Source organism: Paroedura picta, chromosome 18 (genome assembly GCF_049243985.1).
Source record: "Paroedura picta isolate Pp20150507F chromosome 18, Ppicta_v3.0, whole genome shotgun sequence".
Taxonomy (NCBI): Eukaryota; Metazoa; Chordata; class Lepidosauria; order Squamata; family Gekkonidae; genus Paroedura; species Paroedura picta.
This window is the reverse complement of record NC_135386.1, coordinates 416,231-439,082: the sequence shown is the minus strand read 5'-3', so window position 1 is coordinate 439,082 and position 22,852 is coordinate 416,231. Positions and strand designations below refer to the sequence as shown.

At 48.8% G+C, this 22,852-nt stretch overlaps 1 protein-coding gene and 1 long non-coding RNA gene across 7 annotated transcripts in view; one reads left to right on the top strand and one right to left on the bottom strand.

Moving 5' to 3' along the window:
- The window catches only part of CGNL1 (cingulin like 1), a 34,073-nt gene that overhangs the window by 1,872 nt on the left and 9,349 nt on the right, over window positions 1–22,852 (bottom strand). For all 6 annotated transcript variants that reach the window (XM_077318096.1, XM_077318101.1, XM_077318098.1 and 3 more), the window contains exons 2-18: window positions 20,595–22,213; window positions 20,357–20,451; window positions 19,309–19,402; window positions 18,463–18,564; window positions 17,649–17,797; window positions 16,730–16,865; window positions 15,529–15,741; window positions 10,204–10,398; window positions 9,333–9,437; window positions 8,616–8,768; window positions 7,928–8,098; window positions 7,647–7,808; window positions 6,607–6,696; window positions 2,997–3,080; window positions 2,290–2,414; window positions 1,626–1,734; window positions 756–919 (exon numbers count right to left, since the gene is read on the bottom strand). In XM_077318096.1, coding sequence (XP_077174211.1) covers window positions 756–919; window positions 1,626–1,734; window positions 2,290–2,414; window positions 2,997–3,080; window positions 6,607–6,696; window positions 7,647–7,808; window positions 7,928–8,098; window positions 8,616–8,768; window positions 9,333–9,437; window positions 10,204–10,398; window positions 15,529–15,741; window positions 16,730–16,865; window positions 17,649–17,797; window positions 18,463–18,564; window positions 19,309–19,402; window positions 20,357–20,451; window positions 20,595–22,193 — 3,746 coding nt within the window. In that variant the 5' untranslated portion in view covers window positions 22,194–22,213. The remainder of the gene's footprint in view (window positions 1–755; window positions 920–1,625; window positions 1,735–2,289; window positions 2,415–2,996; window positions 3,081–6,606; window positions 6,697–7,646; window positions 7,809–7,927; window positions 8,099–8,615; window positions 8,769–9,332; window positions 9,438–10,203; window positions 10,399–15,528; window positions 15,742–16,729; window positions 16,866–17,648; window positions 17,798–18,462; window positions 18,565–19,308; window positions 19,403–20,356; window positions 20,452–20,594; window positions 22,214–22,852) is intronic.
- Window positions 1–22,852, top strand: part of LOC143827976 (uncharacterized) — a 34,369-nt gene that overhangs the window by 8,229 nt on the left and 3,288 nt on the right. The gene's annotated exons all lie outside the window — the stretch shown is intronic.

Sequence of the window (22,852 nt, the reverse complement as noted above, 5' to 3'; positions counted from 1 at the left end):
ATGCGAGTGAGTCACTCCTGTATTTGCAAAGGCTTCAAGCTTATTTATATATTTATTTATTTTGTGATTTATATATAGCCCCTTTTGCTTACCCATCTTGGGGCAATTGACAAAGACTAAAAACTCAATAAAACAATGATTCATAAAGATAAAAAAACGGTTAAAAGTTGTATCAGACCACACCTTAACACCGTTGCATCAGTTTTAATTATTGAGATCAAGTTGTAGCCAGAAAGATGTTAGCGTATAGAGAGGGGGCAGGGGAGGAAAGGAGGGAGGCCTGAAGTTTGCTATAGCTGTTTGCTTGTTTATTTATTACATTTATACACCACCCTCCCCTGAGCCTCAGGGTGGTTCACATGAAACGTAAAAGAACTATACCTCCAATTCAGTTTTTATGTCAAATAGAAATAATAATGGTAATGGCAATAATATTAACAAGAGAATAACCACTTATCTAAGCTGGCCTCAACCATAAGCCTCGCGGAAAAGCTCTGTCTTGCAGGCCCTGTGGGACTCGGAGGGAATTCCCTGTTTGCGCAAGCAAGAGATGCTAACTAGGCTCCTCTGCAGTCTTGTGAGCAGAATGGGCACTGCACTGCAGCGTCACATACCTGTGTACCATTGTCCAGCACAGACATGAGTGGGTGATGTATAGGCAAGGCCCTCAATCTGGGCCGCTGTTTGGGCCCTGGGAGTGCTGAGTGCTAGGGGAGAGGGGAGTCCATCTCATAGAGCTGTGGCACACAAGTTACCTGAGCTCCTTTTTGATGGCATTCAGTTGCCCCTGCAGTTGATCATTGAAGTCCACCTGCTCTTCCAGCTCCCTCTGAAGTTTCTTCTTTGCACTCTCCAGCCTGTCAATTTCTTCTTCTGCTTCCTGAACTTGGCGTTTCATCGCTTTCAAGCGCAAACTCAGCTGCACAATGAAAACAAGGGCAAACTAGAGCTGGGGCAGGCGAGACTGTTATTCCTTAACCACCCACTGTTGTTTGTTCATCTGTTTTTAATTACATTATTTTATCATTTTAATAGCACTTTAACGCTCTCATGTTTGCTCCCTTGTGGCCCCTGATCAGGTGGAAAGGCAGCATAAAAATATTTAAAATAAAATAATTTCATTTCTCTTATTTCTGCCTCCACCGTTGTATAGATCTGGATTACTCTCACAATCACAGAAACTTGGAGGAAAAAAGGTGTTTAGGAGAGGGGAAGTAACTGGCAGGGGAAGACATTACCCTCCCTTCTTTGATTCAAGTGGTCCCCTTCCAGAAAAGCACTTTAGGCAAGGAGAAGATGCCAATGTGGAATTTGTCTCAGTTAGTGGTGGGAGTGAGGTTGTTCTTGAGGCTCTTGTTACTGGGCTGATTTTATTAGATCTTACTCATCTGGACACAACAGTGCCTTCACTTCACTTTTTCTACAAACATCAAAGAAACCATTTTATTTTTGAACTCTGCTCTCCTGGAAAAGGAGAGCAAAGTGGCTTTTAGAGTGAAAGAGAGCAGCCTGCATGGAATTCCAAAAACAAACAAACAGAAATGAAACACAGCACGGACTGTAGAAGCCCTTCAGAGGATCCTTCTTGTGATGGACAGCATCATGCCAGCTCTGTTCCCCTTTACCTGGTCTTTTTGGTCCGTCAAGGACAGGTGTTCATCATCCACTTGCATCGTGAGTTCCTTCACTTTCCTTTCAAGTCTACGGTTGCTCAGTTGGAGATTAGACCGATCCCTAGGAGATCAGGGAGGGAAATACAGATGTTTCCAGTGAGGGAAATCAGAAAGCTGAAGTAATGGTAGTGATCAGCATACACACCCTCGCCTGCCTTGGATCAGAAAGAGCTCTGCTGCTTCTAAGTGACATTAGAGAACTTGCTTCCTCTCCAGTTTTTCTAAAGGCTTGACATGGACAGATGAAGATGCCTTCCACTGAAGCAGACTTCAAAGTCAGCATTGCCTATTTAGACTGCCAACAGCTCTCCGGGGATTCAGGGGGAGGTCTTTCCCATGACCTACTGTCTGGTCCTTTCAACTGGAGATGCTGGGGATTGAACCTGGGACCTTCTCTGTGCCACACAGAGTCTTATAAATGTGCCCACATGTCCTGCCAATGAGCTCACCCCAACTGGGCCTCCAGCACTCCCCAGCAATTATATTTAGGAGACCACCCCTGAAACCGCAGGGGCCATTCAGCTGTCCCAGACATTTGGATGCTCAGTATTGAGAGGAGAATAGCCTGATGACTCATGGAGATACAGATTTCAAAGAGTCCAGTCATTTCTTTTACCTCTCCTCACTCTCCAGCCGCTCCTCCAGCTCCACAATCCTGGCTTCCAGTTGAACCAGCAGCCCTTCTTTACTGGACCTATAGGAGCCTTCAAGGTGAAGGATTCGACTTTTCAGATCTTTGTTCTGCAGTAAGAATATGCAGAGTAGCTTTAATAGAAGCGTTTGTATGAATTACGGGGCTGGACCAAGACACTTTGTTGGCTGAGGATAAAATCCAAGCAGAACATACCTGAATTCCAAAACAGACAAGTGATTTTTTTGTACAGATTCCTTAACTCAGGAATGCACACGGAAGCTTATACGTAGAATAAAACTTTGTTGGTCTTAAAGGTGTTTCTGGACTCAAACTTTATTCTGCTGCTTCAGACCAGCATGACAACCCATTAAAATCTATCAGAAATAGTTGGTTCTTTTGAGAATGAAGTATAACATCATTTGGGATAATTAAGAGGTGTTTGATTACCACAAGGGGGCACTGTGCATCTACAGACAATCCTGGGCCGCTTTCAACTTTGCTGACTCGGAAACAAGCGGGTCAGGGTAAGAAGCTTCCCCCGAAAGGAGGCCCAGCTCCTTAATCCTGTGGGATCCCAGCCAGAACAGGGAGGCATTCTTGCACAAGCTCAGAGGGGTGCTGGTTTTGAGCATGACTTCACCATCGTTCTGCTGTTCATAAAGTTGCTCAAAGGAAACTGCAGTTCTTACCTGCCTTTCCAGGGAAATTTTGTCACACTCCAAGTCTTGCCTCACAGCCCTTTCCTGAAGCAGTTCATTTCTCATTTGCTCAATCTGGGATGGAAGAAAAGAGCAGAGATCACCAAACTGTTATCCATGCATGGCCTTCATTTCAGCACCTCTCATTTGATGGGGCTCAGATGCGTCAGACTTGTAATCCTTACAACAATCCTGTAAAGTGGGTTAGTATTGAAGCCGTATTGGAGACCAGGCATGGTGGGCCACAGGTCTCCAAGTGAATACACGGCAGATGCCTCTTGGCCGCTACAGTAGCCCTGCTCTCGTTTATCCCAGTTGTGCAGCTTACATCTTTTCTACAGCTCCTGTAAGTGGTTTAGAATGATAACACTGCAGTGTGTTCAGCACATGCATTTAGTGCCAAGTGAAGGGACAAATCAGTGGATTCAAGATCAAACCCAACCTGAACTCTTCTTCCTAGAAGCTGAAATGACTAAACTTAGGCTATTGGTCATGTTATGAAAAGACAAGACTCCCTTGAGAAGACACTAATGCTAGGCACAGTTCAAGGCAGCAGGAAAATGAGATGGACTGACTCAGGCAAGGAAGTTCCGGCCCTCAGTTTCAAGACCTGAGCAAGACTGTTAATGAGAGGATGCTTAGGAAGTGATTAGTTCATAGGGTTGCCAGAAGCCACCTGACAGCACTAGAACTGTGTGTACAGACAACACCCAGAGTCTTAAAGGTGCCACTGAACTCAGACTTCGGTCTTACACAAAGGAGCAAAACAACGTAGAGCATTGACAGTCTGTGTTGGGGGCAGAGATGCAGGATAGAGCCATAATATGTCTTCATGCTACTGAGGAAGAAGCTGCCACACACCAGCATCGATAAGCAAGCTCTTGACTGAGGGACTGGAAAGGCCCAGTTTGTGGTCAGGCAGAAAATGCTGCTACAATTGCTCCGTGGGGCCCAGGCAAAATAAGAGAACATTCTGGATAATGAGCAACTAATTAAAGATGCCACTTTAAAAACAGAGTGTGTTCAATTTAGCAGGTCACGATGTGGATCCTCACAGTGAGCCATCGTGTCCTTGGTGTGCTCTGAGGCAAAATGTGTCATAACAAATGGGGAGAGAAAGGAGTGCTCTTAAGGATTTCTCCGCTTCCCTAACAGGCAGAAAGTGCAGGTTAACTGCTGCAGGGATCAGAATCCTTTGAGAGAGAGCCTGGGAGGTGTCCTGGGCCTTTGTAAGATTTGCTTCAGGATCAACACTATCCCAGCAGAGAACAAGAGGAAGCAAGAAACTTCCTTTGAGCAGATGGAGAAGAAAAGAGGAGTTAGTGGGGGGGGTTTGTCCCACTTTTCCCTTCCCTAAGGAGGCTCCAAGTGGCCTCTGACCACCTTTCCCTTCCTCTCCCCACAACAGGTTTGTTATGTAGATAAAATGGAGGAGAGGAGAATGTTGAAAACTACTTTGTGTTTCCACTGGAGAGAAATCAGGGTACAAATTAAGTAAAAATAAATACATTAATTCAAAAAGTAAAGTGGGCAGCCCACAGCTGCCTTCCCTGCTGTATGCTGCCTTTGAACCTGGAGGTTCCATTGGGCTGCCATGGCTAATATGACACTAATGTGTTTACTTCTCCCTTGAAGCCCTCCTTATGATCACAAGTGCTGTACTTGCAAGCCACGGGGTTTGATGATGCCCATAAGTTTAGTGGAGGGGCAAGGGGGCGAAAGCAGAAGTCCCCCCCCCCCCACACACACACATCTCTGCTGCAGCTCCTCCCCGTGGACTGGGTGGAAGGAGAGCAGCTGCCAGTCCTTTCCTCCCCAGCACATTCCATTAGAAGAACCAGTCTCTCTGTGCCACTTCAGGCAGGCAGGCAGGATCCCAGCTAGCAGGGAGACTTGGCAGGAGGAAGCGGGTTGGATGTAACATGATGTCAACAGAGGCAGTGGCACTCTGGGCCCCTTTCGGGGTGAGCGGTTGGGGAGGCAGTTGTCACAAAAAAAAGTAATTTGATTTCTAATAGCTGTGGAGAGCCTGCTGCAATCACTGTTTTGTGTCTCCCACTGGGCACCCCCCTTCTGTGTCTCTCTCTTGCTAGGTCTTGAGCAGGGAAAAGGAGGAGGGAGGAAGTAAGCCCTCCCCTTGCTGGTTTCCCAAAGTGGCTGACTCAGCAGAAGTGCTCAGCTGCTCAATAAAGGGAGCTAATAGAAATGCGGCTGTCCAAAAGGGGTCCTTCTCTTCCCACATTTTCATTTGCCAGCTCCGTGCACCTGTGCCAAGAGAGGAGCAGGTGTGCACCATCCACTGGGACTGCTTTGCCAAAGGAAATGAACGGCACTGTCAGTGTAACTTCATCCTTTGCTCATTTACTCTGCCATTGCCATGGAAACAGCGCTCTCTTGCACAGCAACTTGAAACTGCTTTGAAGTCAATTAATTCATGTTTCGGGTTTTGTTGTTGGTATTTGTTGCTTCACAGGGGGTGCACCAAGTGTGCTTCCAGGCAGGAGATGGGAAACGACGGAGCTTCAGGAAGGGAATGAGAACTAATTCCTTCAAATTGGGAGTGAATACAACTTATCTGGAGAGACAAGAAAAGGGCCAGCCAATCTGGGCACTCTGTGTTGCCAAGACACTCCGGATGTGCTTCTTGTCAGCAACCTACATGTTTTACAAGTTGTGAATTAGTTCACAAACCTTGACCCAGACGAGGCTGGGCTGCATCTGCTGGCAACCACCTGATTTCATCCAGAAGGTTAGCTGCTGAAGCTGGACACAAACTCTGCTTGACCTGAGGCAGTTCCTAGCCTCAGCTGCACACACCCGGATGGGAGTCTCTGACTGATCCAACAATGTGAGCAGTGTTATCAAGCACAACGACAGTGCTCCTGTGAAGACCCATAGAGTTGCCAATGCAGGTTGGGAAATTCCTGGACAGTTGCAGGTAGAGACCAGGGAGGAAGCTCAGCAGGGTATAGTGCTATAGACTCCAGCTTCCGGGAGTGCCAGTTTCTCCAGGGGACCGATCCATGTCGTCTGGAGATCAGTTGTAATCCTGGGAGAACTCCACCCCCCTTACTACCTTCAGAACGACTGACATGATGGCAAATGGGCATGAGTGGAATCGACAGCAGCCTTGCAAATCCACAGGCAACTCTGGCAATTCACTGTCACAGGAAAGGACTAGCCAAATTCATGGACAACAAGTTTGGCAGCTACTAGTAGGCAAATGAAACCTTCATGTTCAGAAATAGTATATCATTGAATACTGGAGGCTAGGGACAAACCCAAGTGGGTGGGGCCATTGCTGTAAGGCTGTGCGTGAGATCACAGGGAGCTACTGTTAGGCAGAATAGAAAATCCCAAGCTCAGTGTACCATCTGCCTCAGTGTAAAAGCTTCATGTGCCTCCTTTTCCCTGCACAGAGAAAGGTTTTGTCCAACTTCAAGCTACAGGGTTCTCAGTAACCATGATGTGTTAACACCACACACACAAGACTAACAGAATGATAATTCCACACAAACCTTAAACCCAGCATTCTCTCCTCCATACATCAGCAAAAGGCCAGAAATACCATAAGATAAAATATAAATACATAGACCAGGACCTGCTCTCTACACCTGCTGACCCTTTCCAACAAAATGTCTGAATTATTCCTTTCTTCCTCCAGCTCTAGCTCCAGCTGGGACATCTTGTCCTGAAAGGAGAGAGGCAACACAAGTTCAGTTCACCCTGCAGCTACTGAGTGGTTCCTCCCCAGGCCACATAGCATCAAAATCTGCCCGTATCTAGATGAATCCGTGTTCTGGTGCAATCGGAGAAAATGTCTCCCCTAGGTTTTCATCTGGAGATTCTTTGTGTGAAGAAGTCAGCAACTGTTTTGTGTGTTCATTTATTAAAATATTTATAGCCTGCCTTTCCTCGGGGGTCAAGGTGGTTTATAAGGCATAATTAAAACAGTGCAATTTAAGAGCAACGAAATAACCTCCCTGAACCCCACATTTATTTATCTGGGGCCATATATGGGTACAATCATGGCTGGCAGCCGCCCATCATGTACAACACTCTTGTGCTAACTGCTGCAGAAGGCTAAAGCACCACATCTCACATCTGCCACAGCGCCAGAAAAGCACATATTTTGGCACTTCTCTTTCTGGAAAAGGGGAGGGGAAAGGGTCACCAGGTGCCTGGAAGCACAGGAGCTGATCAGGCGGATGCACCGGCAGCCCACCCAGTCATTTGGCGCAGCAACATTTGCTGGGGTTTCAGTGAAGTGGTGTGACAGAGGGGATTCAGGAACAGGTTGCACGCTCTGCTCTGCATTCTCATGCCAAGGCCCTTTCATTGACCAGACTGGCAGAATAAAGGGAAAGGGAGACACCACAGGAAGCTGGGTCCCATTCAGTAACAGCCAAGGGGAAAGGATGAAGCCGTCTTGCATGGGAGCAGAAAGACATAATCCAGGAGAAAACATGTAGCCAAGTCTACCTTCTCTTCTGCTTTGGGCGTGTGAAAAGGATTCAACAAACTGCTCAAGCAAGGAAGCCAAAACAGTAGGCCAGTTGTCTTCACAACTCTAGAAGTTATATAAAAAAGGACACACACACACACACACACACACACCACCAATCAGAGTTCATTTCCCACCTCCATAATCTTGGCCTGTCTTGCCCGGTCCTCCTTCAAGTGGTTTTTGGCCTCCAGTTCATACTCCAAGGCTTTCACAGTCTGTTCCAGAAGCTGAATTTTTGTAACAGCCTCGTCTTGGGCTCTTTGGTGGTCCCGTAACTCCTCCTCCATAAAACGCACCTGAAATCGAGAGAACATGAGCTTTCAACAGGGACTTGCATTCAGGAGCCACCATGTCCCATGGATGATCCCCAAGTTGTAGGTTGAAAAAGGGTGTGACCCATTTAAGGGCAATTTACCTCATCCTGCATTTTGAGCGTTACCATATGCGCCTTTTCCAGCTCCAGGTTCTTCTCTTTCAGCTGCCTTTGTGTCTCAGAAAGCTCCCTGCGATTCTTCTCTTTATATTCATCCAGCTGGTTCTGCAGCTCAAGGGTAGATGCTCGTGAAATTTCCATGATTTCAGCCATCTATCAAACAGGAAAACATTAATGTAGGGAAGGAAGTATTCACAACATTTGCCAGGTGTTCTTCCAACCTCTCAGCTAGAAAAGTGGCTTCTCCAAATTCTTTTGGCAAAACATGGGAGCCCAGAGGACAAGCTGCCTGCTAGAGCTGCCCTTGCCATTCATCCGTGTGTGTCTTCCCCCGCCATACAATGCCAGATTCCGCCTTCAGTGCTCAAAGGAGCTCTCTGCCTTGAACTGCTGCCTGCCTCTGCAGGTGCCAAGGCGTGCGGATGGAGAAGGAGCAGATCCATTCATCTGCACAAGAGGAAAAGCGTAGTGTGTGTGGGGTGGGGTAATTTGGTCAAGGGCGGGATCCTTTAGACAACTAACATTTATTACTGTTGGCTCTAAAATCTTCTTTTTAACTATACATTTTGGTTAATTTGGTTTCTTCCACTTGCAAGCACCCCTGCCTTAGTTGGGGGTGGATGGGACTTGCCTGCTTCCCCCACCTGCCTGACATCCGACTCTGGCTAACCTCTTTGTGCAGCTTTTCAATGGCTTTATCCAGCTGCTGGCGCTCCTTCTCCAAGTTGCTCTTCAGCCTGCTCATCTGCTCCTTCTGGCTTGCCTCCTCTTTCAGCTGCTCAGTCAAGCGCTGCTGCTCCTGGCTCAGATGGGCGAGGTTCGTCTGCAACCAAAGTGGGAGGAACGCTATGGCATGGAACTAGAACGACAATCGCTGCAGCTTTTTGGGCCCCAAAACAACTCTCCCAAGCAGGGGGAGCAACAGCAGAGGGTAACCCATGCAGGGCAGAAGGGCTCCGAAAACAGAAGGCTCTTAGGACAGAGTTGCCAACTCTGGGTTGGGAAGTTCTTGGAGATTTTTTTCGGGGGGGGGGGGACCTAGGGAGGGCAGGGGCCTTGGCAGGGTTTAATGCCATAGAGTCTAGCCTCCAAAACCATCATTTTCTCCAAGGCAACTATCTCTATAGCCTCAAGATCAGTGGTAAGTCCAGGTGATCTCTTGGCCCAACCTAAGAGGTTGAAACCCCAAGAAGAGGCCAGTCCCTATTTCTCTGGAAAGCACCAGGTCTGCTTCTATCAGAATAGTTCAGGTAAAAGACTCCCCACCCCCCACCCCCTGGTCCCCATCCAAAACACCATCACCATATAGTGATAGGCAATATGCAGAAGGCTCCACAGCACTCTTGGGAGAAAGACGGTTTCCACTCAAGAAGGGTCTCCTATTTACCTGCGCCTCCCCCAGCTGAGCTTCCAAGGAGCTCTTGGCTGATGCCAACTCCCGGCTTTCCTCTTTGGTGTGTGCCAGGGCATCCTCCAAGTGCAGCTTTTCGTTCTGCCATCAGGAAACATAAGTCACTACTGATCGCATTCTCCCAAGAAACTCTGGGCAGAACACATAAGCTTCCCTTCCTCTCCCCCCCCCTCAGCAGCCTAGAGAGAAAGGCTGGCCTAAGGTCACTTAAAGAGCTTCATTGCATAAGTGGAGATTCGAACTTGGGTCCCTTCACTATCTGGTTCAAATCTGACCTGCTGAGCACCACGTCAGCTCTCTAGATGCATTTGAAAAGGATTCAATAGTTCTCTCCTCAAGATGGAAAGAAGCCCGAGCAGAAAAGAGTTGACCAGAGGAGGGCCTGTGTTTCCCTTGGAGCTTCCTGGGCTGAAATACTTCTACCTCCTGTACTGCCCATACCTAGGTAATACACTTTAATGACTGGTGTTTTATTGACTTGCTCTAGGCTGTATTTTATATCCTATATATGTTGAGGGTTTTTTACTTTTATGAATGTCTTGGACTGCCAGAGAATAAATTCTGATTCTACTTCCACCTCCACCCAAGTAGACAGAGGACCCTCCCTATAGCCCACAAGATCAGGGTCTGCTCCTCTTCCCATTCCTCTTCCCTGATACGGCACCACAGGCCCTCCTTCCATGCAGCATGCCCCTCTCTACAGGGGCTTCGTCCTCCCTTCCAGAGTGACTGTCATAGGGCGGGATGGGCCGGGCAGGTCGCTTTGAGAGACAGACTTTCCAGCAAGTCCCCTCCTTCCCCTTTGTTCAGCTGGGCATGAGAATGGCAAAGGTGCCTTGGAGCTGACCTCGCCTCTGGCTATTCTTGCCTCCAGGAGAGCTGCTTCTCCTCGCAGGTTTTCGTTCTCTCGATGGAGTTCCCTCCTTTCATTCTCCAGCTCCGCCAGCCTTTCTTTGAGTTGCCGGTTCTGGTCCTCTAGCTCCTTCACCCGCTCCTCTGCACTTCTCTGCATCTGCTCGACACCTGACAGGGCCTCAGCTCTCTAGGGAGGCAACACAAACAGTCTTCCAGGGACCATCAGCACTAAGGTTTAGACACAGGGTGCTGGGAGCCATGTTGTTTTCTTTTGCAACCCCCTAAACTGCGTATCTCAGCATGTGTGTGCATTCCTAAGTGACATTGGCATACATCTGAAGCCACGAGATTGTTAAATGCGAGCACCCACCTCTCCATGCCAATTAACCGGCTCCTTTCAGCCCTTGCTGAGCCTATCTGGAAGAGCCTGCTAGAGCAGGGAGCAGATGATTTCAGGTTTTCTTTAACTAAGACTACCACATAGAAATAGTTTCCAAGTATTTTTTTTTTTGGGGGGGGGGGAGCTTGGGAATATGAACAGAAGCTGCCCTACGCAACCCAAAGCTTTGTGCCAGCTCTTAATCGCCATCCCCTGCGGGTCACCAAAGACCTTGGCAGCAGCACAAAGGGTGGACATGCCCTCCCATGAATGCCTGCTCCCAGGCTCTGCCAGGCATAAAAGTGCAAAATGCTTTTCCATATACCTGAGAGTGGAATTTCCCCCCATCTCTGCCCACACGCCCCAGCACAAATTCTACTGAAGCAAATCCCAAAGCTTACAGATACAAAGCTCAGAGCTGAAAATTAAATGGCTGATTTGGTTTGCTTGCATTTTTGCAAGACAGAAACGTTTTCCATCAGGCAGTCCTTAACGGTCTCTCCATCTACCTTTTTCAGTTTTTTATGGATGGCTGCATAAATAGGAAATCTTAACATATCCTGAAACATCAGTCAGGGATCCATCGTCACTTTCAAATATTTTTTGGAAAGACTCTGGAATGCTTTGATCCGTGATTGTTACCCAAAATATTTACAGGCTTCATATTCTCTTAGATTCGAGCACAGGGGCATTGGAGCAGTGGGCAGACGTATATGGACTTGTGGGAGAATAAAGAACCATTCCTCGTGCCCTCTTATGATGCAGAGACTTCAGTGGTTTTGGACCTCCCTGGAAACCAGGCACAATAATTTCCTAACCAGCTTGAATCACTTTCAACAGGAATGATAAGTTTCCCAGGATGCATGCCCCTTGGCCTGTAGCACAGGCCATATAAAACAAGAATGCCAACACCATACTCCTTTCTCAGGATGCCTGGAATGCTGCCTGTAAGGTATCTGGAAGCAAAACAGGTCTCTTCAAGGAACTCACAGCAGTTCTTCCAAGGGTTAATATGCCAACACCTTGCACTGAATACAAGCAACAGAACTGGCTGGGTGAGATTCCTACTGTACAGAGACTGGCAATACCTGCTTGCCTGCTCTCTCCACCCCCCCCCACCCCCCTAATATGCTCAGAGTGTCTGAAGAAGCAAGGACAGCCCTGAAGGGTCAACCTGTGAGGCCTGGAATCTCACTTGCTGCTTGCCCTGTCTTTGCCCAGACCAAGATCAGCTGATTCACAAAGCAGTCTGTGTTGGCACCCTCAAGTCATGCCTGACCACCTGTACAAGAAACAGAAGCTGTTATCTGGGGAAGCTGTATTTCAAGGGGCACCAGTGGAGCAGGCACACTCCAGGATGCAGTGAGATGGCACCTGGAGAACTCACTACAGATTTCTCTGCACAGTTCCTTGTCTCTGTCCCTCCAGCATTCCAGATGGACCACATTTGGTCACCAAGCACTGCATGTGAATCTTCCCCTACTTCTAGCTCTTGCTTCCAGGAGTTGCAAGTGTGATGCTGGTGTGCAGAGGCACTTGCTTGCAGGATCTGGCCTGCACATCACACCATCCAGTGTCTTGTTGACACTGGATTGGCTGCCCCAGCGGATCAGCTTCACCTCGTGCAGAGAGCAACTGAGTTTCCTCGTGCTGCTGTTAATATGCAGAATCCTTTAGTGAGTGTTTTAAATCATGGCCACCTTTCACAGTGTCCTCTCCGAAGCAGTTGCATCTGACCACGCATTTCCAGTGCACCATTTCCTGTCCCCGCTGCATTACTATTGCTGGAACAAACACTGCAAAAAGCTCTTGGGTAACTACCAGCCTGTTGTGTTCCCTTTGTGTTGGCAGCCAAGATCAACGTGAACCCTGCATTTCCTCCCAGCTTGGTACGGCCTGGAGGCATTCAGCAGTTTGTTCTCGGTGACCTTGCTGATGAATCTTCTGAACAGACTTAATGCTGGTGGTGAAATAAGCTGGTTATCATAACTGGATGTAAGAATGTCGCCATCTGGACAGCTGACACCCAAACAAACATATTGTGCACCCAAGAAAACAACACCAAACACCAGTTGTGCTGGAGGTGGCAGCTGAAGAGGAGGAAGAGGCGCTGCTGAGGTTCTACGCCAGCAGAGACAGCAACAAGTCACCTTTGTTGGGATGGAGCCTGTTTTATCTACTGCCCACTCCTACTGAGGGGTGGGGGGCTTGACGCTTCTAATCAGCATACTGAAGGCTAAAACAGGATGGCCTCCCTGCCTCTTTTGTCTCTGCAAACATCAAAAGGAGAGTTCATGCACACACAGCTCACCAGGGCCCCTCTTTGCACCTCTCCCATACCCTCCCATTTGTCACAGGGTTCCTATCACCAATCTGAATTCTGTGCAGTGCTTTGGAGTGGGTTGCTATATATTATGCCCTGGGGAAAGGTTATATACTTCTCCTTGCAGAAAGGCACGTGCATCACAGGCAGTGGGGGTTAATTAATTCACAAGCATTACATGGTTCAGTATTATGGGACAGCAGGGAGACAGATCGCTGTCCCTGCTTCATTCAGACAGCTGCAAATCACACTTTTCACAAGAACAACTTTCTCTGAGCCCAGCTGGCCCAGAAACCCTGCTACGTTGACTCCAGGAGGGGTCACATCCAAATCAGTGTCCTTTAAATGACAAGGACGGCTTGCATGTGTGGGCAGGTGGAATCAAGCATCCAGACAGGACTTGTAGGTCATAGAGCTGTCCGGTGCAAAACCAGGTAGGAACAAACATCTCAGTTTGGAGCAAAACCAGCCTGTGCCTCCTTGTGCTAGGCTGGCAGTCGTGCCTTCCGCTGCATTGTGCCCTCAGGAAACAATTTCTTTTCTCATTATAGACAGGACCCAGATCCCCATGTAAAGGTGGACAAAAGAGGCCGCAGCCGAGGAAGGATTAGCCTCTCAACAAGTGATTACTTCAGTGCCGGGTGATCCTCTTAGCCACTCGGCCTGCTTGGCTCTGCAGTGCTGCCAAGGTCAGAAGAATCAAGTAGAATATTAACTTGTGTTCCCAACGTGGCTCAAGTCTTGTGGGACAACATGAGTCCCTGCCATCGTGACCTCAGCCTGTGGACTTGGCAGGCCTTGCAGTGGGCACACTGGAGCTTTGACTCCCCCGACCGAGTCTGAAGCGAGCTGTCGCCAGAGAGAGGCATTCTGCTTGCTCCTTTGACACAACAAGCAAACCCGGCCCATTGCAAGAAGGAGGACATCTATGCAGCAGGGACAAAACTACAGATTGCACAAAAAGATTTGGGTGCTCAAGGCAGACTGTCCAAGCAAGACCCTTCATCAGTCAACTAGCGCAGAAGTCCTCCTGTGCGGGCCTCGCAGAACCAAAAGGGAGACGCAGACGATCCCAAGTGAGAGGGGCTGCTACACAGATGAGGACAGTTTCTCTCCTAAATGTGGTACCCAAACCTTGCCCCTGCAGAAACCAAAGCCAGGACTTCCTGCATATGAATCGTGCTTTTGAGATGAAGCCACGCTTCTTCCTCATAAATCTGCTAACCCCCTGGGCAGGGGATGTTCAAGATTTGAACACAGGTCTCGTTTGTATCATCCCACAAAGCTAAACAGAAACTGCTGTTTTTCATTGGAGCCAGGCGTTGGTTGACCAAACACAGTTTCTCTTCAAAGCCATGGGCATATCTGAGAGGATGGCTGTGACCCAACCCTGTCAGGTGGTGGGGCCACCTACAAAATGTCAGAGAGCAAGGTCATCTAGAACTCTAGTAGGAATTCTTCAATATTTCAAGCTGAAGTTCTAATTAGCAGAATATCTTTTAATCTGCACAGCCAATTAGAAGCCCTGCTGGGTAAAAACTCCATCTACCCTATCCACTTTCTAAAAGCACCTGGTAGGTACCATGAAAGGTGTTGGCAGATGCCTCGGTGCTCATGGGCGCCATGTCGGGGACCCCTGCTTTAAGTAATGTGGCTGACTGCCAAAATAAGAGGATGAGGCTTTGTGCTTCAGCAGAGGTATTACTACAGGTTGGAGCTGGATCAGCCTGAGGATCTTGGACCTACTCAGTCTTGGACCTACTCTGCTTCACTGGGGGAGGGGTCAGTTGCTCCCATCTGCCTGTAGCCATTTTGGATGAGGGCGAGGGAGATGTCTAGACAAGGCGCCAGTGCCCAGATGGGAAGGGAGAAGAGGCAGAGGGGTCCTCACCCATGGCACACCTCCCGCACCCCACAACTTCAGGCCAGTCCTGTCAGGAAACAAAGAGCGGATGTTTCTAACTCCCCACCAACTCGGAGCCAGCCCTCCTCTCCCCCCACCCAGACTGGATCATTGTTGCTTCAAACAAGCCCCTCTTTCATTTCTCCTCATTTGTAATTGCAGCTCCATAATTGAAAAAAACCAGTCAATTACCAGGGAGCGTCTTTGAGAGACAGTTCATGAGGCTGAGCTGGAGCTGTATCTGTGATTACTGAGTCATAAACAAACTGTTTTGCAAACGCTGGCTGGCACTTCCTCTCTCAGCACAAATCAATTGTTTTTGTCTGAAAGAGGCAGACAGGAATGAAGGGTAGGCCAGAGTACCCCCATGGGAATCAACACACAGGGAGGGGGGGAGACACAAACGGCAGGCAGTTAAGCTCCTACTGCCAATGTCAACAGCTGGAAGTTACATTTGAAACACAGAAACAGCAAGACTCAGGGCTGGGCTTCACAGAAGGGGGAGATGAATGGCACGTAAGGCCCCTGGCTGAGAGACAGAAGCCAATGCCCATGAAGGCACAAGAACCAGGAAGGAAGGAAGACTGGGGCCATGGCAGGAAGAAGTCCCAGTCAGAAGACTTCCATTCAAGCAATAAACTGGCCCCTGCAGTTCACTCCCGCCTTACCCACCTCCTCAGCACCCCTCAGCTCCTGCTCGACCCACACCAACCTTTGCTGCTTCTGCAAAATTTTGCCTCAGAGCCTGGAGTTCCTCCTCGTAGTGCTCTTTCAGCCGGTCCATCTCCTGGTCATGACTGGACACTTCCTCCTTCAGGGCCCCCTTCAAGGCGGTCAGCTCACGCTCACGCTTCCGCAGGATGTCTTCCAGCTGCTCTTTGGCCATCAGGATGGCCTGCAGGTCCTGCTTCAGCTGCATCAGCTCCTAGACCCCCCAAATGCAAGAAACGAGTGTTGGCAGCATTTAGCTGGAGAAGGCCCCAAGAAAGCCACTCTAGTTCAGGTTCATTTCTGAGTTGGGCTCCGGGATATTGTGGCTGGGACCGCCCTGTCTGGGCCCCCTTCGCACCGTACATGCTGAGGCCTTGGAGCCCGCTTGAGGCCCAGTGACTGGCAAGCTCTGGACTAGCCAGAGGCTGACTCTCTTCATCAGGCTCAGAGGCCCTCTGCCTTTGGCCGCCAGGCCTCACTACACACCTGACGTGGCTCAATCCTTGCCTGAGCCCAGGGCCAAACTAGGAGGCTCTGATGAGGGCAGAAAAGCAGGGTCTGCATTTTGCAAATCTCCCGTGGGGGGGGGGGGGGCTCCTATTTTGAAACATACAGAAGTGAAGGGCGGGAGGTACAAATCATTTCACAGAGGGATAAGATGCTGAATCTACATATCTGCTCACCAAGGTCAGAGGAGAACTGCAGGGGAGAGGAGAGGCGTCATCAGGAAAAACTGTTCTTGCTTCTTACCACCTCGCCCCAGAAATGTTGTCATGTCCTCCTCTGGAAATTTTCCAGAAGGCAGGCAGCCAGGCCAGTAACAGACACTTAGAGGCATGAGGGCAGCTGAGCCTTACCAGTTGCAAGAATCTATTTGCCTCTCCAGACTGTCACTTCCCGGGAGCTTTCCTAGCCTTCTGGCTGTTCCCACCCATCTGGGGAACATCTTCAAGAGGTACAGGATTTCCTCCTGATGTGACTCAGCTCACTCTCCTCCATTGGCAGGGTTCCGCCCATGAGGCTGTCCCAAGAGATAAATCACTCAAAGCCAAGAACTACCCAGAATAACAGACTTCACCGATTTCTCTGGCAACTCAGAAAAAAGCAGCATTCCCTAAAGCCATGTTTGACTCTCTTGGGGACTGGCTTGGCACTTTTCCCAGCAGCAGTCCATGCAAACGCCATGTTGCTCTGCCGCTCACCTGAATGAGGAGCGCTCTGTCTCCCTCCTCAGCACGTTTTGCGCCGTCCAGTTCATCGTGCATCTCAGAGAGCTGATCCTGCAAGTCTCGGATTTCTGTCTGGTGCTGCTCTCGCTCCATTTTCACTTGGAAAAGCCTCAGGAGGGAAAGAAAGAAAAATAAATGTGTGCCTCAGGAGACTCTGTTCCAAGAGGAGCTGCATTTCTAGCAAAACGTTCCTTATAGTTTCAGAGGAGGAAGACCATTCCAAGGCAAAAGCTCCCAGCCCTTCTCCAGGGTGGCTCCCTCTGCATCTGATCCTCTCCACCCCAAGGAGGTGCATACAGCCATTACTCAGAAAGATGCAGCTTATTTGCTACAGATTTTGAGCATTGTGGCTGCAGTTGTTTGCTGTAAATCAGGTTCTGGCTTTGATTTCATTGATCTAAGATCCGTTGGCCTGACGCTATAGAACAATGTTTGAGTCCACTGGCATCTTTAAGACCAACGAAGTTTAATCCTGGGAATAAGCTTTCATGTGTACTTATACCAAGAATTAAACTTTTTTGGTCTTAAAGGTACCCCTGGACTTTGTTCTAATGATGTAAGATGTTTTACTGTTTTTATTTTTGGATTTTTTTGAACTTGGTAGCTGTTCTCAGAGGTCTATTTCCAAAGAGTTAATAGCAACAAATACAGACGAGTGATAACAGCTGAGAAAGGATTTCAGCTGTTGGTAGAAAAACTCTAGTGTCCAACTTCTTCAGTTAAGCAAGAGGAGGAAAATGGATTCAGATGCCGTTAGCAGAGTTTACCATAACCCAGGATTCTGTTGGTCTTAGTACCAAGGGAGATAGAAAAATCTGTGGAATTCTGGAGTTCTTCCAAAGGAAGGGGAGAGTAATAACTATACAGAGAGAGTTTGGTACACAAAACACACTCTTCAGTGCTTTGTCGGAGATCCTTCTCACTCTCCTCGGCCCGTTTATGGCAGACTTCTTTTTCCTCCAGAGCCTCTTCCAGCCGCTGTTGCAGGTCCTTCAGCTCTGCTCTCATTGCAGCTCTTTCTTCTTTGAAATTCTGTTCATTCTGAATTGTGAGCATCAAAAATTCATTATGGCAATGGCATAAAAAATTGGAGAGGTAGTGTGTGTGGCCCCCTTCTCCTCCCCCCATCCCAAATCACACAACTGGGTGAATGCCAAGTGGCCTCAAGTCAGCTGCCGAACCAAGGGAGCCTTTTGGAGAAGGTGAAGTTCAAACATTGATATGTCTTTCTTAGACTGGCATAAGAGAGGGATTTCTCTCCAGACACCCAACCTGCATGCAGAAGGGCCCACAGTCAGTCCAGTTCAAGAATCTCAAATAGCAGGAGCTTTGAGAGAATCTTCTCTGCCTGGAAAACTATTGCCAGGCGTGTCTGAGGAAGGCAGTGTGGTCTCCTGAATACTCATACCCTGGAAATCTTGTTGATCTCTGAGGTGCTCCAGGATTTGAGTCTTGTTCTTTGTACCTCATGAAGGTAGCTTGGATTTTCAAAAGCTCAAACCCACAAAATTTGAGAATCCAGTTTTTCTATTGCAGACCAACACAGCTACTTTCTGAAACTGCTCAGAGTAGAGCTAGATGACTTTATGAATCTTTAGACAGGCTATATTTTCCACTGTTGACGTGCTTTTGGTTGGATAGGGGAATGAACTGCAGCACTATGAAGAGTGTTTTCCACTCTGACGCAGCAGCAAGAGAGCTCTTACCTTGACCTCAAGATCCAGAACTCTCCTCAGTTCAGAAACCTCCTTTTCCAGCCCCTGCTTCTGTTCAACCAGAGTTTTGACTTCGGCTGAATTATCAGCAACCTGCAGTTAAAACAACATGTGATGGTTGGGAACATCCTTACTATCTTTTCCTTCACAGAGATGAACAGTCTGTATTTTTTCCAAAAAAGAACTAAGATAAAATTACAGCACAAAACCAAGTGTTTAATCCGTGAGCCCATTCTGGCTAGGGTGGTTTGGAAACAGAACAATGGGGAGAAGGGAGAGGGACCAAGGATAGCTTGGAGTAACTGTGGTTGTGGGGCAGAAGCATACTGGCTATGCTGCCAAACTACAGGCTCATACCCTCTGAGGGAGGGGGTAGTTTTATCATCACTCGGCCCCCTTTGCAAGGCTAACAGCATCCTTCAGAGAAAGAGAAAGAACATGTACCGCATCACTTGCAAGCTCAAAAAAAAAAACATTTATAGCCAGTTCCAAAATGTAGAGATTTAATTAAGGGAGTTCTGTCCAGTTCATTCTCCCCCCCCCCCCCACCCCCAGTCTTTTCAATGGGACTTGGACCTCCAGAGAACCAAATCTGAATCGAATACTTGGATCCGAACTAGTCTCAGCCATTTGCAATCCAGCTGGTCCCGGGAAAGAGTAGGATGGGTCACAAAGGCACCACAGATGTCCCAAGACCTCATGGGTCTGCACAGCTAGGGCTCTCCACTCTTTGGAATTTATGCACACATCCTGAGGGGCATCTTAATAACTCCACCCTCCTCCAGCAACAAAATAGGCCTGGATAATTCAGAATCGCAATGGGCCCGAGTCTCTGACCTGGGTGCTCCCAGCTGCTCGGGACTTCAAAGTCTGGATTTTCTCAAACACCAGGTTGACCTTCCTCTTCGTGGCATCATCGTTTTCACTGCTCCTAATACATAAACAACGTCAGTCAACCAGGCAGTGACTTGTGCCCTGTTGTTGTCCCTTACCAATCTCCCAAATTTCTCTGTTGACCCCCAAGAAGCACCTTCTTATGGAAACGCATTGAAACACAAACATTGAATAGCAGGATCAGACGGCAGTGCCGTGTTGTATGTACTTAAAAGATTTATGCCCCATTTAGAAACAGTGTAGAAGGCAGCAAACAAAATTCAATGGCAAAGAAATCATAGGGGAATGGGACACCCCAAAACCCTCCTGTCCCCCCAGTCAGCAATGGAACCACCAAAGCAGTAGCTGAGCACAAAGACATGGAGTCAGGACATCCGAAGAATTCCCCCAGGGGCAGCCATCTTTTTGTGGACCCTGAACACCAGAAAGCACTGGACCTAGCGAATCACTTGAGATAAGCCCTCGAAAGAAGGCAGGAGCTGAAGCATCCCATGGAGCGGGTGCAAAAGGGAGCGATGAAGACAATCCAGGGCCTGGAGAGCAAGCCCTAAGAGGAAAGGCTGAGGGGATTGGGAACGTTCAGTCTGGAGGAGACCGAGGGTGGACATGATGGCTGTCACATGGAGGCAGGCAGGGAGCTGTTCCTGCTACCATCATGGGTTTCAATTGCTGGTGGAGATGTGGATATTAGGAAAACGAATATTTTATAGTCATAGGTCAGTAGTGGAACTGGGTGCCTAGAGAGGTGATGAGTTCTCCTTTAGTGGCAGTGTTCAAGTAGCAATTGGATAGACACTTGTCAAGGATGCTCTAGGGTGATCCTGCTGGGGATTGGACTAGATGGCCTCTATGGACCCCTCCAGCTTTATGCTTCTATGCTCTGAGGATCCAGAATTGGGACTAGAGTGGCGGTAGAGGGGCGCACAGTATACATCAATTCCACATTTTAAAGCAAATGCCACTCCCACTGCCCCGGTTTCATGCTACTGACCCCTCCTTCAGATAGTTGTAGAGAATCTGCTTGGCAGTTTCCTCGCTGGTTTGCTGTGCAAGTTCCTGCTGTCCCTTCAGCAGATCTGGAGTTACCTGGAAAGACACAACAGATACCTGAGAAGGAGCCCACTTGCTCCCAACTGGGTCTCTACAATAAACAGGCTCCACCCAAGACCTCTTACAGCTGCCCCACAGAATCCAAGGGCTCGAGCCCAGGACCAATCCCCACCAATTACCTGTGCATTTGAAGCAGAAGGAAAAGATTTTGCAGAGACTTTCTTTGCTCCTAGGTCAGGCAGTGTCACATTCCGATTTGCTATCAAAAGAGTGGAAGTCACAGTTTTCTTTTCACTTTTGTTAGTCTGGACCGGAAGTGTGGATGCCTTATGAGCTGAGCTCTCATCCATGAGATTAGCTTGTGGAGGATGTTGCAAGGAATTAAAACTGCTGCTGTGAACATCTCCAGCTGTGGTCTGGAGCTTGCCGACGGTCCGAGAGATGCCCTGTTCCCCAAGGGAGGCAGACTTCTGAAGGTCACGCGATGCTGGCTTCTTCAGACGCAGCTGGGACGGCCGCAGCAAGTGTTCGGATGACTTTCCCAAATCTTGACTGAATTCATCTAAACCCTCCGAATTCACTTGGAGGCCTGAGGATAGGAGGCTGTCTACACTCCTTGACCGTTTACGGTCATCGGGGTGAATTCTGTTCCGCATCCCCAGCCGACCTCTCCTTGGGTGACCAGCCTTCTTGTCAAACTTCTCGATAAGCTGATTGACAGCAGGGATGGAGCCAGTGTCGATATCACGACCGGTCCCAGGCAGAAACGGGATGTATCTTCTGTTTTCATGCCGGTTCACGTGGTCCGCATATATAGCACACTCTTGGTCATCCAAGAAAAACCGGTATAAGGAAGCTGCAGATGTTGGTGTTGTTGATGACGTGGATGACCGCCGGGAGCCATTCGGTATCGATCCGGCTGAATCTTGCCTGCGGAAGGGGAGAAGGTCAGGCCGACTTCTCCTTGTTTCCTGGCAGGGGGGGGTCCTTGCCGCAGGTGTGAATCCATCGCTAGAAGAAAGGGTTTCATGGATCCCGTTAGGACTGCCTGAGATGCTGATGCTTTCCAGTACCTCCCCAGCTGCAGGCTTGCTCAGATGGATAGTTTTCACATTTGCTTTGGCCAGTTCTGCCAACTGGAGACTCATTTTATCTGACAATACAGGTTTCAATACAGGTGAACTCAAAGATTTGGCCTCAGGTCTCTCCTCGTCTGCAGCAGACGTGGGCTTACTGACCAAAGAAGTCTGAAAGGCATGCAAGGGCAAAAGATTCGTTTCGGGATTGTAGGGCTGCAGAAGCTCAGGATGCCGCTGAAAGTTTAACAGGCTGGAGGGCTGGGAGGGGCCAGGACTGAAAGGAGACGCTCTTTTCTCTCCCTCACCTGCACTGGACAGCTTCAGGCTTGGAAGCATACCTGGTGGTTCATGAGGAAGCTCCAAACACTGGCAGTCCTCACCATTTTCTCCCTCATGTTCAGTAGCAGAACTGGAATCCAGCGCTGCTCTGTTAAGGGCCAGACATGTAACGGGCTGGCCATTTTCCGATGCCAAAAGGGGTTCTGGTGAGTCCGCTTCTGTGTTATTCAGCACGATGTAAGGGTGCCCGCCGATCCCTTGGACCCGAATGCTGACTCCGTAGGATCCCCCTGTCTTTGAGGAATGCTGGGGGTTCTTGGCCTTTGAGGCCTCGCTGTTTGCAAGCATCAGGGAGACCCCACAGTCCTGCTGCTGCGGCTGCTGCTGCATGTGCTGGCAATGGCCAAAATAGGACTCCATGACTCACTTAGGGCTCAGCTCTGCAAAGAGGAAAGATGGACCATCAGACTTCACATTGCAACAAATCCCCACCATTCTGAGAAGAGAAGCAGGAACTACCCCGGGAAAACTTCCTCTCTCGTAGCCTCAAGGTACTTCGTAGGGATGGTCAGGTTTTGCCAAGATGGGCAGATAAAAGCCCACCTCTGGCTGCCAGCCGGAAGCCTTTTGTCTGTTCAGTGCTGCCCACAAGACCTCTGCAGTGAACTGGCAGTCCAGAGGGAAAACAGGCAGAAGGAGCGGTCTGGAAAGTACCCAGGCCCCCCTGTTGTTCCGGTCTCTAGCAAGAAACCCCTTCCCTTGTCCAGCTAACACCCAAGAGCTGCCACTGGGCAAGCCTGGGGCAGAGTGGTGCAAATTAGGCAACCTGACAGTCCGTTTCCTGCCAGATCAGCTTTTGGGCCTGGGCCAGAAAACTTATCTCCAGCACCTGCCAGTTTGATTTTCAGCCGAACAAAAGAAATGGGAGGTGGGGAACTGCCGCACTCTCCTAAAGCAGACAGCCCCGGTTTTAATTATCCCGCATGCTGACAACCAGCCATTTTATTCACATGGTCCTTCAGCATTTAGAGAAAAAAAATATCCACCTATGAGAGATAGGAGTTGTCAAGATAAAGGGT